At 32.9% G+C, this 14522-nt stretch overlaps 1 protein-coding gene across 4 annotated transcripts in view; it reads right to left on the reverse strand.

The window, feature by feature from the left end:
• The window catches only part of BBS9 (Bardet-Biedl syndrome 9), a 287548-nt gene that overhangs the window by 207031 nt on the left and 65995 nt on the right, over positions 1-14522 (reverse strand). For all 4 annotated transcript variants that reach the window (XM_039715217.1, XM_039715218.1, XM_039715219.1 and 1 more), the window contains exons 16-19: positions 12839-12979; positions 10573-10668; positions 6209-6381; positions 4238-4390 (exon numbers count right to left, since the gene is read on the reverse strand). In XM_039715217.1, coding sequence (XP_039571151.1) covers positions 4238-4390; positions 6209-6381; positions 10573-10668; positions 12839-12979 — 563 coding nt within the window. The remainder of the gene's footprint in view (positions 1-4237; positions 4391-6208; positions 6382-10572; positions 10669-12838; positions 12980-14522) is intronic.

The following is a 14522-nucleotide window of genomic DNA, read 5'->3' on the forward strand; positions in this document are numbered from 1 at the left end:
CCATTTATGTCAGATTTGTTCTGTCAGTCCATTCCTAGAAAGTGTCATTTCCAATGACCACACAAAACTTCAACATGAAGAACCAGAAATCATTCAGTTCCTCTATATGTGATTTTTTTTATTTTATTTTAATTAGCAGAATGGGAGGGGAGAAACACTATTCAATTGTTTCTACTGAGACAGAGGGCATCCTCCCTCTTGTCTGGGTAGATGACTGCTGCCAGTCAGCACTAATTCATGTGCTGGCTTGACAGTGCACAAATAAGCAACTGCCAGAGGAAGACTGGGGCCAAGGGTAAAGGATAAGATCTCATCATTAAAGCACAAGAAAGTCAGTGGTTTTCCAGGGTGGGGATGAAGAGACCTCAGAACATGGGGAAACTTGAAGTACTGCACAATAGTGCCATCAAAGAATAGGAAGGGAACTATACAATATATGTATAGTAGGGAAAAATCATGGAAAATCATGATTTGCCTTGTTTTTTCTGACTTTTTTTTAAATACCAACAGAAGCAATGCAAGGTAGAAGTGATTGCTTTATAATTACATTCTTTTTTGTAAACTGGAACTGCTCAGTCTTGTCTCAGATTCATGTTTTAAGTATTTAAAAGTGGCTAAAGAACAGTCAGTGCCCTGGGAGAACTCCACCCCATATTTAAAATTCATCCTCCTCCTTCCCTGAAAGAATGTAACTGTGGTAGGCTTCCAGACAGGGTTAAACACAGCTTACAGATAAATATTGCTTATATTCAGCAGGATAAAATCCATGTGCGTTGAAATAAGAAATTGAAGCATCTCATTTTTATGACATTTATTAATTCCAGCTTGTACCTGGAAATCCAAGTAATGTTTGCCAGGAGTCAATGCATGAAAATTATGATTTCAGGGTAAGAACCTGCAGCTACTGCCAAACTATGAATATTTTTTCTATTATGACAGAAAACACATTGTAGACATAAAAGATTATTAAACTGCACTTTCAAGCAATAACATGTCTCTGGTAGGGGAGCATTATACAAAGTACATGGTGTTTACAACAGCTACCATAAAATTTGCTGCAATCTCATTTCATATTTGAAGTCCATTAAACTACAAAACATATCTGGAATCTCAACTACCATTCAATGGCTTTTAAATGTATCTTATTAAAATCCTTTCTCAGACATGTTAGCAGCATGTCCAAGTGTACTGCTAAATTTTTTTAGCAGACCAAGAATTTAATGGCCATATAAATAGCATCTATTTCTAATTGATAGATTAGAATAGCACCTTCCTACAAATCCTCCTTAAGCACCATGGCAATAACATTTCCTATTTCAAATGTATGAGACTACTATGTACATAACAGCTTTCCTTTTTCTTCCAGAATGGAACACCTGATGTCACTATTTGTTAACTGTTGGTAACACTCACTTGAATCTATTTAGATCTAAAATATTACTTCAGAAGGTCAAATTCTAGAAGAAAATGTAAACAAGACTGTAAAACTAAAAACAAGCTTTTTGTCATTGCACACACTGATGCCTGCTTACACATTTCATTACTGTCAAGATGGAAAGTAAAGCTAAACTTTCCTTTAATAGACCAATCAGCAATTTTATTGGGGCACTAAATATGGTCTGCCTTGTTGGCAATGTACAAGGATTGATGCAAAAAATTACTTCATAAATAGAAATGCTTTTTATCAGGGAATGAAATGCAGATTGATTAATTTTTTCCAGTTTAAAATCTATATCTTTGGCATTGTACATTTAGCTACCTATCACGCAAAAACAATTGTTACTTGAAGCTGAAAATCTGAAAATTAACATTTACAATCTACTTAAGTTGTAAAATTTGGATCAGTTCAAAAATTCATAATAATTTTCAGGTGGGCAAAGAAACCATACAGAACACGTTTAAAGTAGGTATTTATCACACCTAGGCAATGAAACTACATGAGTTGAATATTCATTATTTGATTTGTATTTAAAAAGTTGTTTATAAAAAGGTTATACATCTGCAAGGAAATACAGGCAGCAATACAAGGCATCTTTATATCTCAGTGGATTTGTAGAGGTTATAATACTAAAGTTTCTATTTTTAAAAAATCTCACACTATAATAATTATTCTACTAAGAATGTAATTCATATAGTGCCCAAGTCCTGCTGATTCTGTGTTAAAAAGACTAATAAAATCACACACTCACTAACTGTAAGCCCCTTTCTGCTCTAGATGAAAAGGTTTGAAATACTCTATAAAACCAAAATACAGACATTTCCCTTCTGAGCACAAAACACAATGTGAGAAGTAAAAAACCTTGCTTTGCTTTGCACATAACAATTACTTTAGAGAAAAATTAGGGAATAAAACAAGGCAATTTTTTCTTTTCTCATTATAAAAAATATTTAACATAAGAGACAATATGAGATTCTCAGACGATTATAAGAAAATAAAAGGCATATTTATTTCAATGTCTAAAAACTACATGCCTAAAAGAATTTTTAGAGTGAGACTTCATACTGTTCATATTTAAACAGCCTCATTATTCCTTTTCAGAAAACACATTTATCATATTTTGAATACCTCAACTATTTGCATTAGACATACTTGTTCAAATAAAGACAGAATATGATACTGAATAAAAAATAAAAATAAAAAAAAAACAACCCACAAGGTCTTGTATAATACAGAAAATGCAACATTGAGCAATTTCATTTCACCCCCAGAGAAGAGTCAATATTAAATCCCACCACAGCTCTCACTTTCAAAATAACACATGCAGCAGTGGGGTCTCTATGGCAATCACCATTTTACTACACTTTGTTTACAGTAACAATAACGACATTTCTTTTTTGGAAGGGAATTCCCACAAAGAAAAGAAATTACAAAGGAAATCTAGCAAGAAATCTACCAAGTTTAAACAATTATGAGAAACTGTAAACATTTGTTCTTTGAAAAGAAATCTTTTTCCTCATTCTTCTTTCAACTACTCTAACTCGAATTCAAAAAGCCTACAACAGTAATGTTAAGAACAGCACCCATCTAATGTTGGTTTTAAAGAGTTTATAAACTAAGCTTTGGCAAATATGCATATATTTCAACAACCTGACTTATGCCATATTCTCAGAATTCAGCTTTCAAATCAACTACACAAGAAAAGTGTCAAGCACATCCCAGTTGCCCTTAAGTTTAAAGGTAAAAAGTTCTACACAGCAAAAGCAGACTCAAAAAACTCACTTATGTTAATCTTTCAGGCTTATTTAGTCATGTCATTTCAAAGTGTTAAAGAATAACCCATCTAGCACAATACCTAGTATTTATTAAAGCAACCAGAAAATCCCCACTTTCAAACTTAAGTCATTTCATGTGAACTCATTAAAGACTGGAAAATTACTGTGAACTCAGTACAGACTGGAATAAAGCAAATCTGACTTACATATAAGCATACATGGAAAGGCAGTTTTGTCCAATTTAAAGAAATGTTTTCTTAGATGAATAGTAGGGGGAAATACCTTTTCTTTAACACCTTTGGATTTTAGCTGTTGTGATATACAACACTGCAAAGGTAAGTTTTTTTCCAGTAAGGACTCTAATTGTGACTCAGCTTCTCAAACAAGGAATGTCAGAAAGTAAAATCAGATCCTCCAACAGAAAAGCACAAAACATGTAAAATAACTTCTTAACAAAAGGGACACATCATTAAAAGTTATTCTAAAGCAACACAGAGCTGAGGCAGGAAGAAAAATTGGTTTATTCTTTGTTGAGTATGGGGGTGGTTTGGGAAGCATTTCTTTTTTAAAAACACTGTTCTTCTGCAGATATCACATTCTGAAATGATTAGAACATAAATCCCCATAGGAAGAACATGGTCAGTCTCAGACAATTTTGTTGTGAATGTTACCCCAGCCAAACCATTCCACCAGTTTACAGTGTACCATAAAATATTTACACAAGCTATGAACTATAAAATATTTTCACATGAACTATAAAATATTTACACTATCAACATCAGTTAGGAAAGAATGATGTGCTGTCAAGCTGGTATGACCCAGGAGTAAAGATTCTGTGGTCACAGATTAAATAAAACTATTGCAAATCATCTGGAAAGTTACAGGGACTATTAGGTTAAACAAATTACTGCTTCCTGGTCTCTTGGATGGTAAATGTAACCAGGAAAGCATAGCTTATGTGCTTTAAGCTGGGTTTTACCAACAAGATAAAGAAAGGTTAGGCTCATAATCAAACTGTACTGACCTCTCTGAATGTTCCTTCTAGCAAGGTGTCCAGATGTTGAAGAGGAGCTGGAGTTTTGTCTTTGAATCGTGTCAGGAGTCGCCGCTCAATAGCTCGAAACTGTACAGCCCTTTCAGATAACAGCTCCTGATACTTCTCAGCATTCAAACGTAGCTGCAATTTAAGGGGTTTCAAGAACTCAGGTTAAGGGTCATATACATTCATGCATGCACATTCCAAATGTGGAAGGAAGGACAGGAAAATTTTTGAGACAGAGTGTAATACTCAAATACTCAAATATTAATACCATTTATGCCAGGTTCATACTTTATACACCTTGTGAAGCTTAACACTTTCAAGAATTATCATTTGCCACCGAAATCAAAACTAATAGTCAACAACCACAATAACCTGTGAAAATACATAAATATCTCATCTAGAAGCCTATTAACAAGAATGAAGTTTCAGCATCAAGACACAAAGACTTCTTCTTCGTTTGGTGTGCTATTTATGACACATGCACAGTGTACTGGATTTGATATTCATTGCAGTAGAAAGCAAATAGTTATTCCCTCACTATGAATAGAAGTACTGAATTCTGTACTGATTGAATGATTGTCTTTTTCTGAATTTAAATCCTTTTTCCCTTTATCTATACTGATTAGCAAACAGCCACAAAAATCCTTGAAGTGTTCACAAAAGAACATTTAAAAGATAAAATTATTAAAAGATAAAATAAGAATTTTTATTATCTGGGCACTTAATGTACACTTTCCAGTACACGCCTCAAAAATAAAAATTACCAAAGATGAGTCTTTCAAAAAGCTGTGATACCTATGTACAGCTGATGTTATAGCTAGCAGAAGAAACATCAAGACACACAGTTTTCCAAATGCAGCCAAAAATACCCCAAAATGAAGAGAAAAGGAAAGTTTCTTAAATTTACATACCAGATTATAGTTAAAAATAAGCAAATGTCATTCTGTCAGTACATTATTATGAAAAACAGTTCAGAGGTGCTAAGGGAAAAAGCAACACTAAAAAGTTTTAATAGAAGTAGTAGGAAAAAAGAGACATCTCAGGTAAGGGATAACTCAGATAATTTTCTCCTAAGCTTGCCAAAAAAACAGTATGTTGAAACTAACAGGGATGGAAGCATAGGAATGCCTTAAATAGATCATTTGACATTTTTTAGACCAGATAATTACAGTATAAATTCAGAAACTTCAAAAGAGCCAGATGCAATATAATTAGAGTCTAAATTATCATCCCAGAAATCACACCTGTATTTTGAATTTCAATGTATTTAAGCTTGCTATACAATCTAAAGAAGGCTAGGTTTAAAGTATTTCTATTGAAAAAAGTCACTTTAAAAAAAATCAACATTTTTTACTCTTAAATCAGTTGAAAGACAATAGAATAACTACTCAAGAGCTTGAAATATAGACCAGATCTCAGCTGACTACCCAAAACATCCCAGAAAATCCCAATGACACCTTCCATCTTTCTGGGTAATGACAGCTCCACCATACAGAAAATGTGGCAGCATGAAGAAACATCCAATAGTATTTCTCATTCTTGCATACATATGTTGTTGCTTTTGCTCAAATATATGAGTTTAACAGAAACTTTCAAATAGCAATTCTCTCTTTTTATTGGAAAGGTATGGGGGAAAGAATGCATGTATTTTATTAGCTATTTCTACAAGCTAGTTGAACTACTGGAGATTTTTCATTGTCACCTGCATGGCCAAACAGGAAAAAGCAATTACATTTCTTTTATTTCTGGTCTGGCAAACTTCCTTGAGCCTCCAATGATACTTCTACGAGAGCAGTTTTTTTAAAATCTGAAGGGACTTTCCCTTAGATAGAGCTTTGTATTTTCTGAAAGTCAAATGCCTGTGATACTGTAGTTGCAATCTGATTAATCATTGCACTAAAATCCAATTTCAAACTAGCAGACCATTAGCAAGTCACATTTTATGTAACATACCTCAAAATGTCGATCAATTAGTTCAAAATATTCTTGCAGGGGAATTGAACCAGAAAAGGAACATGCAAAATCCTTGCAGCTTTTCTTCTTGAAATGCTCTTCTAGTCGGCGTATGAGCTCTTTTGTTACCAGCCAAAGGTCTTCCAACTGATCACTCTGAATCCTGTATCGTTCTTTGAGTGCAAGAACAAATACAAGACTAATAAACACAGTTTTCTGACACATAAATTCGCTATACAACAGTTTAGCTAACACTCAAATAGAACTAGTCAACTGTATCCAAAGTCTAAATGAGATTTTCTTCAGACATGTACATTCACTAGTGTTAAAGAAATACTTGGAACTTACTGACTGTGCTATACTTCACTTTAAATACAACTAATATTAATAAAAAGAGATTCTTATCCAACTACATACTATAACTTGGTAAAAATGGCTCAATGTAGAAATGAAGTGTGCTAATACAAACTGAAGTGAAAAAATAAATCCTGATAGCTAGTGTTATCTGTCCCAGCAAATTCATTTAACTCATCAGATTTTAATGAATTGCAAAGTACCAGGCTAGTGGAATGAGATTTTATTTCTAGTCCATGTTTGTATAATCCTCTCTCCAGCTTCTATGAAATCAGACTTACTATTACTACTACTTTAATTAACAGAACTAACTGATACTAACAAATAATTGTTGAGAAAAACATTGTGGAAAATCATATCAGTCTTTTAATTTTATTTTTTTCAGATAAAGCATTTTCAAACATTAGTTCCTTACATCTTTTCATTACACATCTGCCAATAACTAACAAAAAAGGATAGATAGAAATGTAGCTATGAGAACTTGACACAAAATCATTCCTTTTTTTTTTGCCCTTGTTAAAAAGGTCCACAGTAAATCAATTCTTTTAAACTTGAATGTACTTATTTTAAATTTTCTCAACATTACTAATTCAAGATTGTTTGACATTACCACTGGCATCATTCCCGGGATATGTATTTCACTGAATACCGAATGACAAATTCTGTTTACAGTGTAACAGGAAAGAAGCAAGTTTTATTTAAAAACATGCTTGTTAAAGAAAAGAACACCATCTGCTAAAGATAGCATTCGACCTAATATCCATTTTTTAAACACTCACAATGTAATGGCTGGACTTACTTGGATGCATCATCATACTTTGCCTTAAGTGATTTTTCCTTGACGGAAATTAGCTCAGATGTTTTCAGGCCAAATCAACAGTCATTCCATTTATAATTGACATATCTAATACATTAATGGTTTAAAATGGACAAAACTAATTTCCTCCAAATTGCACATTTAGTTTCCATACACTGTTTGTTGGTCAATACAAACACAATCTAATTTTACCATGGCCTGAATAGAGATCATTGCAGTCATTTGCTTTTTTGTGATGTTCCAAGTCTCAAAAAAGACAAATTAGATTTGGAAACATTACAAAACTGAGAATCTTTAGTGAAACTAAATTTATGCTTTAAACAGAAATACAGTGAAAAAGAAAAAAGAAATAACTGTGCTTCTGTTCATCCCATGCTTTTATGATGGTTAACCAATTGCATTAGTCTTTTTGTTAAAATAAGCTTCATTACAGAAAATTACAACAGATTTTCAGAAATTTTTATATCAGAAAAGCAGGAAACTGACAGGCATCAATAAATTAAATAGCTTTAAAAGTCCTTTCACACTACAACAGGCTGTCCAAATAGTACAACGTGTATTCGGAATAGCTGTTCTGCCAGTAGGAACTTTAGAACATTCAGTTCACTTCTCAGCTAGGAAACCCACATCAAAAGAAAAACACCCCAGCCACAGTTAGCAGTCAAGCCTTTCTTACACTTTGATTAAAAGACAATTTTAAAAATTTCAACCCAAAAAAAAATGCCCTAAAGTCTTAATCTAGCTGGTGCAACCTACTTTTTAATATATATTTTCTGTCAAGATGTACTTCAGGCTGGGCTTCTTTGCAGCAGTCTTGACAAGTTGAAGTAATATCTTGAATTGCTACACTGGTTAAAATGCATTAGCTAATAGAATTAAAAACTAACATGAAAACAGATGTTGCTCCTGTTTGCAGCTTCAGCAATGAAACCCAACGGAACCTGATGTATTCAGGTTCATTGCTACATGCAGCTCTTCCCATTCAGAACTTAAGGTCCATTTGATAAGGAATATTGGAAAAAGAGGTCTTCTTCCATTGTCCGTGACAAACTCCTTTCATCGAAAACCAGAAATAAGATTTGACCTTTAAAACTTCTTTTACTTTTCTGAAACACCATTACTTCTAGTAAAAATTTATCTACACATAGAGGTTTCTTTTTGAAGAACATTTTCTCAGTTAAAATGCCACATAAGCACTTTTACAAAGTATAAACTCAGTGTTACATAGCAAAGTACCTATCAAATAATACATATTTTCATCTACATTCATTAGTTTCACAGAAGATCTGCTCAGTCAAGCACAATCATTTCAGTATCATGATATTCTAGCAAACAATGCTTTTGTATAATCAATAGTCTCTGTTTATAAAAATATTCTGGATTATGCTTGACTATCAGAGTTTTTACAAATATTTATCTTTAAATAAGTTTTAGTTAGTTACATTTCAAATTAGCAAATTCCCCTCCAAGACCTTCTCTAACCAGCTCAGTTCAATGCATGAAGTGGATGCTGGAAGCAGGCTGCTCACACAGAAAGTGACATCATACTACTCATTTGTTTTCTAAAGTTAAGATTCCCATACAGAGTAAATGAGTAGCCACACTAAGAGAAACAGATATTGTGAAGCTCCTTTGTAAAGTGAACTTCACTAGTAAAGCAGTGTGGGAAAGTTTATTCTAAGACTGCAAGCGTCATTCCTAGCTGGTGAATAAACAAACGTGAGAGGAAAAGATTGAACACTGGGGGTAGGGGTGTGTGAGATTAAAAGTTATGGCCTTCAGCAGAAACTAAAATATATTCATTGCACAGAAACAAATTTGTCCTTACAGCAATCAGATTTAACAACTATGCAAGAAAAAGTCCAAATCAAAGAATTAAACTTCAATCCAGGAAAGTTATGTGTAAATCCTTTCAATTCTTTAGTTTTTAAAATATATCAATGCACTTCCAGTTTAATTGAACCTGTTTAAGATGTCCTATTTAAAGAAATATTAAAAACAAAGTAACAATAAAACAGCATGTAAACAATTCATACAAAAAACAGTATAGATATATTTGATCCTTAGAAATGTAAAACGATTCTTGGTACAATGACAATTACTCTCCAGATGGTTTCTGTTTTTAACACATATGATTACATTAGAAAAGGTATTAAATACTATCTCATAGCTCACAGCTGACCCCATCAATATTTATACAGCCCATCACAAATATGGATTTCTGAAAACAGTACGGAATATTATCTCGGTGTTGAAAAAAATTTCACATCGACAAACCAAATTGTGATTTTTTTTACTCAAATCAGTTTCTACAAAGCATTCACACAGTGTTCCAACTGAACCCTCTGCAGTGCACAGTTGCTTTTCTAGCTTTTCAATTTGTAGTCTGCTGTATTAAATGAAGACTTTGTGCTCTGCTGGCATGGAAAATGCTAAACACAATCAAACTTATGTGGTTCCAAGGCACATGCCAAGAAAGAGTTTAGCAAGTTGAGCTGTTGTACACAGCAAGATCATAAACTCTTGAAAATTAAGAGAACCTATCTCTTTCAAAGAGCACAAATTTAGGTGGCTGGAACAAGACTATTTAAATCACTAACTGCCCTATACAAGAGATACTGGATCAGCTAACAGCTTATCTACATGCATGTTCATACACTCTTTAAACATAATAAGAAAGATCTTGAATCATAATCTCTTACTTACAAAGATATACAGGCACCTATAGAGAAAAGATGGGCATTTACTCAGATGTAGAGAAGCAAGTAGGGTCTGATGCCAATTTAAGTCAATGATGACTCAAAGTCAGAGGGAAGTTAGAAACTTGCTTTTTAATCCCTTTCAAAAATTTTAGTAGGTGACTAATTCCAAACACAGATGTTGAAATTCCTTTAAGATGAGGGGTTTTTCCATTATTATAATGACAGTATTCGTTTATGAATAAAAACATTGCTAAAAGCTTTAAGAAATCAAATTTCTTCAGACAACTACCACTGTAGTGTACTATATTTTGAGTATGATCTTTTGTTTTGTTATACAATTTTATTCTTGAAAGGAGGTAAGAAACCATCAATTAACACTTTGAAACTCCTGTTTTAATTCCAAATCCTTCTTTGCATGATCCACATTCTCATTTTGTACATATTCTAACTGATGATCAGGCTTCTTTTACCCTAATACTGATGGAACTTACGGGATGTTTTTGAAGCAAGAAGAGTGGTTTTTGAACCAGTTAGAAACTGAAATCCCAGAGCATTTGCTTGGTCACCCTCAGACGGATCAACAAAGTCTGAAAAAGAAAGTCAAATACCATTTTCTGTAATTTGACACTAGCACTCAGCAAACCTCAGTCCATAGCCAGGACTATATCAATCTTTGCCCAAGCAATTGAATGTGATAGTTTCCCTTCCGAGGGTTCAAAAGTAACAAATATCAGCAGTTTGGTAAACCCTTCCCTCATTCACTTGTGGAATGTGAGCCACATACTGTTTCCCTCCCCCAGCCTGAAAACAAAATGTTGGTTTCCTAGAGTTCAGTCTGTACATTCTAAAAGAATTGCAATTAGTGTACAGCCCAAACACTACCACTTTCACCAGATGCAAGGTCACCTTTATTTCAGATATTTATGTAAAACTTTTGCAGAAATTATCATTAAAATGCTTAAATTAAGCCCACTCTCTTTTTAGCTTTCCACACAGAGCAAACCAAACATCCAGCTTGCTAAAACTAGCTACTCTGCAAAGTCCATCCATGCCCACCTTTCTTTTCATTCCATGTAGTGGATTATACCAGTTTAAAAGGTTTCATTTTAGAATACCATCTTTTTAAAACTATTCTTTGTCACCACAACTCCCACTACTTCTCCTGAAAATAAGGCAAAACAGGGAGAAGAGATACAACTCTTATTGCATTCACCAATTCAAAGGCTGTTTACAAATTACATCATAATAATAAATATAAACATAATAAACAGCATACTCTTTATTTAATCATTGTAAATGGAATGAACAGAAATCAGAACATTTTAATACCTTCTTGGTCCTATGATTTGTTTTGTATTCTCAATAATGAATCCCTAGGCTAAAAGTAAAATACAATGTACTATTCTGAAAGTGTTATTGCTTAGCCATAATGGAAGCCCATTATTAAAACCTCAAAATAAAGACTCTTACAAAAAATTGTTGCATATCCAGTTGAGAGAAAAGCTATATTTACATATTTACCCTTAAAATTGAGAGAATCATGCTAAAAAAAAAAAAAAAAGAAACAACAACAACCAACATACAAACAATACAAACAAAGCCTACATCACTGTTCTCAGACAAATATATTATATAAACTTTTAAAGAGATGCAGCTAATCCTTAAAAATACAATAGTAAAGTTGTTGGCCCATACAGCTCACAGCAAATTGTTCCAGAACCTTAGTCATCTGAATTTCTAAAATGTAATCACTGCCGGACTGAACTTACTCACAATTACTTCATAAGCCCTGTTTATTAATTTCTTCTTGTGCTAATATGATAATCTAGACCCATGATATAGCCACAAAATTTACTGAAGTCTGTATTACCTTTTTTTTTGGCTTGTGTATTATTAACCTAAATTAGTCACTTTCTTTTAATTCTCTTGAAATCTCCAGATAATATTTTTCCACACTTTTGAGTTTTATACATTATATTGTATTTAATATCAGTAACTAGCACTCAGCTTGCCAGTGCACTGTAACATGATATTGGTTTCCTGCATGGAAACATTTTGTGTAATGCATTCTCAATTTTTATTTGTTTACTTATAATTACAACATATTGTACCACAGAGTACTCCTGTGGTAACTTCCACCTCCTCTCTCTTCGAGTTGCAAGTGCATAATTACAGTAAAACTTATTTTCTTAACATTACACTTTATAGTACTCAATTTCATTCTTCTTCCAGTCTTAAGAAATTAACTTTTCCTTCATGCTACTTTAATATAACTCTGAATAGAGAACATAGTTTGGGTTTGAACATCAGAAAATCATAATATATTCAAGCTTTTTTTGTTCAAGAAGGTTACTGAAATTATTTAATATAATCAGCTTCAGATTTATATATCAAATACTCCACAGTCATCCTCTAAAGCAAATGTACCCCTTACATACAACATTTACCACTTCTGCTTTGTCCTGCTCACCTTTTTTTAAATGAATGCCCATGATTTCCCCATTACAACACTGCTTAAACGATTTTATGTAAAATTATTGTCTGCATACATAAAAATTATATATATACCATGTAAAGAAATCTGCAGTTTTACCAGAAACAGGTATACTACCCCAGGTGTATTATTGTTGAAATATTATGCCATCATTTCTCCCAAAATATATTTTTTAATATACTAACAGAAAATTGTTTAATTACTTCACATGGACAAATAATTCCTGTTGGGAGCTTCTAACTCATTGTATGTTTAAAGCCTACCTGGAAAAATGGTGACAAAACTGATGGGAGGTTTGTTGGTATCAATAGTTAGCTTGTGGTTTGCTGCCTTTGAAGGTTGAGCTGGAAAGCAAACTAACTTCAAAGGCAGACTGAAGTTACACTGTGAAACTCTTGGTATTCCTAAAATGAAAGAACACATATTTTTCATTTCCACATTCTGTATACAGGATACTTCATACAATTGTCCTCCAAGAGGCATAACAAGATATTTAATGTGATTAAGGAATGCCTTAAAACCAAAACTATATCAAATTCTCATTTTTCTTAAAATTTTCCACCTGAAATATCTTTGAATTTGAATACTTCCATTTAATTTCTCAAGTGAACATTTTTATATGGATGGGAAAGCAAGAGTTATTAACAAAACTACTGCATATACTTATACTAATTAACATGCAGTGAAGATTGGTTTTATTTAATGCTCTAGACTAACAATACTACTTCAACATAAACAACAGCTGCAATTACTCCCAATGCTTCAAATACAGAATTGAAGCATCAACACTTTTATCAGGAATATCACAAACTAAATGCTTTTTATGAGAATATTTACTCTTTTTTATATACTCCTAAATAACATCTATGCAACCTTCATATTATCTGTCAGAGGTCTGTGGCTTAGAAAAATAATATATCCAATAGGGGCTATTACCCAAATATATTAAATTCTATATTTCAACTGATTGCATCATAATAAAACAGATGGCTACTGCCCTGAATATTGGGATCTACCATCACAAGCAATTTCATCAGAATGGTGCAGGAGAATAGAGGAAGTTTTAACACTAACATTTAGAAAACACATTTGAATGTGTCAAAAATTTTCTCAGATATAAATATTGTTTCAAATTGCTGGCATGTCAGAGATTGCCTGGTATATTCTATGCAAAAGGCAAAAGTGCTCATTGTTATGAAATATGGAGTACTTGCTCTGTTGAGATGATTGTGGGACTTTTAAGGACAATTTTTTGATGAAACACCTACAGGAAAACCTTGTTCAACAAAATAGATTTTTTGAGACAATAAAGTAAAGTACTGTCAGAAAAGTCATGAAATTGATAGCTACACAGAGGTATATACAGAGAGTATAAAAATTGAGCTCAAACATTCAATAGCCATCTAAGAAACCCATTTTGCCAGTAATTTTGTTTGTTTGCTGTTCTTCAGATCTCTTCCAATGAAAAAATTACTTCTAAGACGCATCTCAGGGAAAAAATGCTACCATATGGTTCAGATTATTCCCTGTGCTTGTCAATTCACAAGCTGTTTTGGCTGGGTGATAATGCCTCCAAGTAACTATTCTGCAGCAACTTATAAATATAAAATCATAGAAAATTGAGTAGAAGACTCATTCAAGCTGAAGACAGGTCTTCAAACTTAGAGTATCTCCAGGTTCCAGGGAAAATTCCTAAAGGAATGCTTGAAAATAAACCCATGATCTGTCAGAATGATTCATTCAACTGTATCTTCATCATCTGATGGGAAAAGTAAAATTTTTCTTGATTACAACAAAAAACAAACATCTTAGTATTGAACTCAGATAAGGAGATTTATCAACAGGAAAAAATTAGTAGCAAAAGTAGGCAAAAGGATTTTGATATATACTTATATTTAAAACAAGATGTTTTCTTGTTTTTTTCAGACCAGCTTTTTTCTACATAGT

Source organism: Passer montanus, unplaced genomic scaffold, assembly GCF_014805655.1.
Source record: "Passer montanus isolate IOZ18808 unplaced genomic scaffold, ASM1480565v1 scaffold32, whole genome shotgun sequence".
NCBI classification, from domain to species: domain Eukaryota; kingdom Metazoa; phylum Chordata; class Aves; order Passeriformes; family Passeridae; genus Passer; species Passer montanus.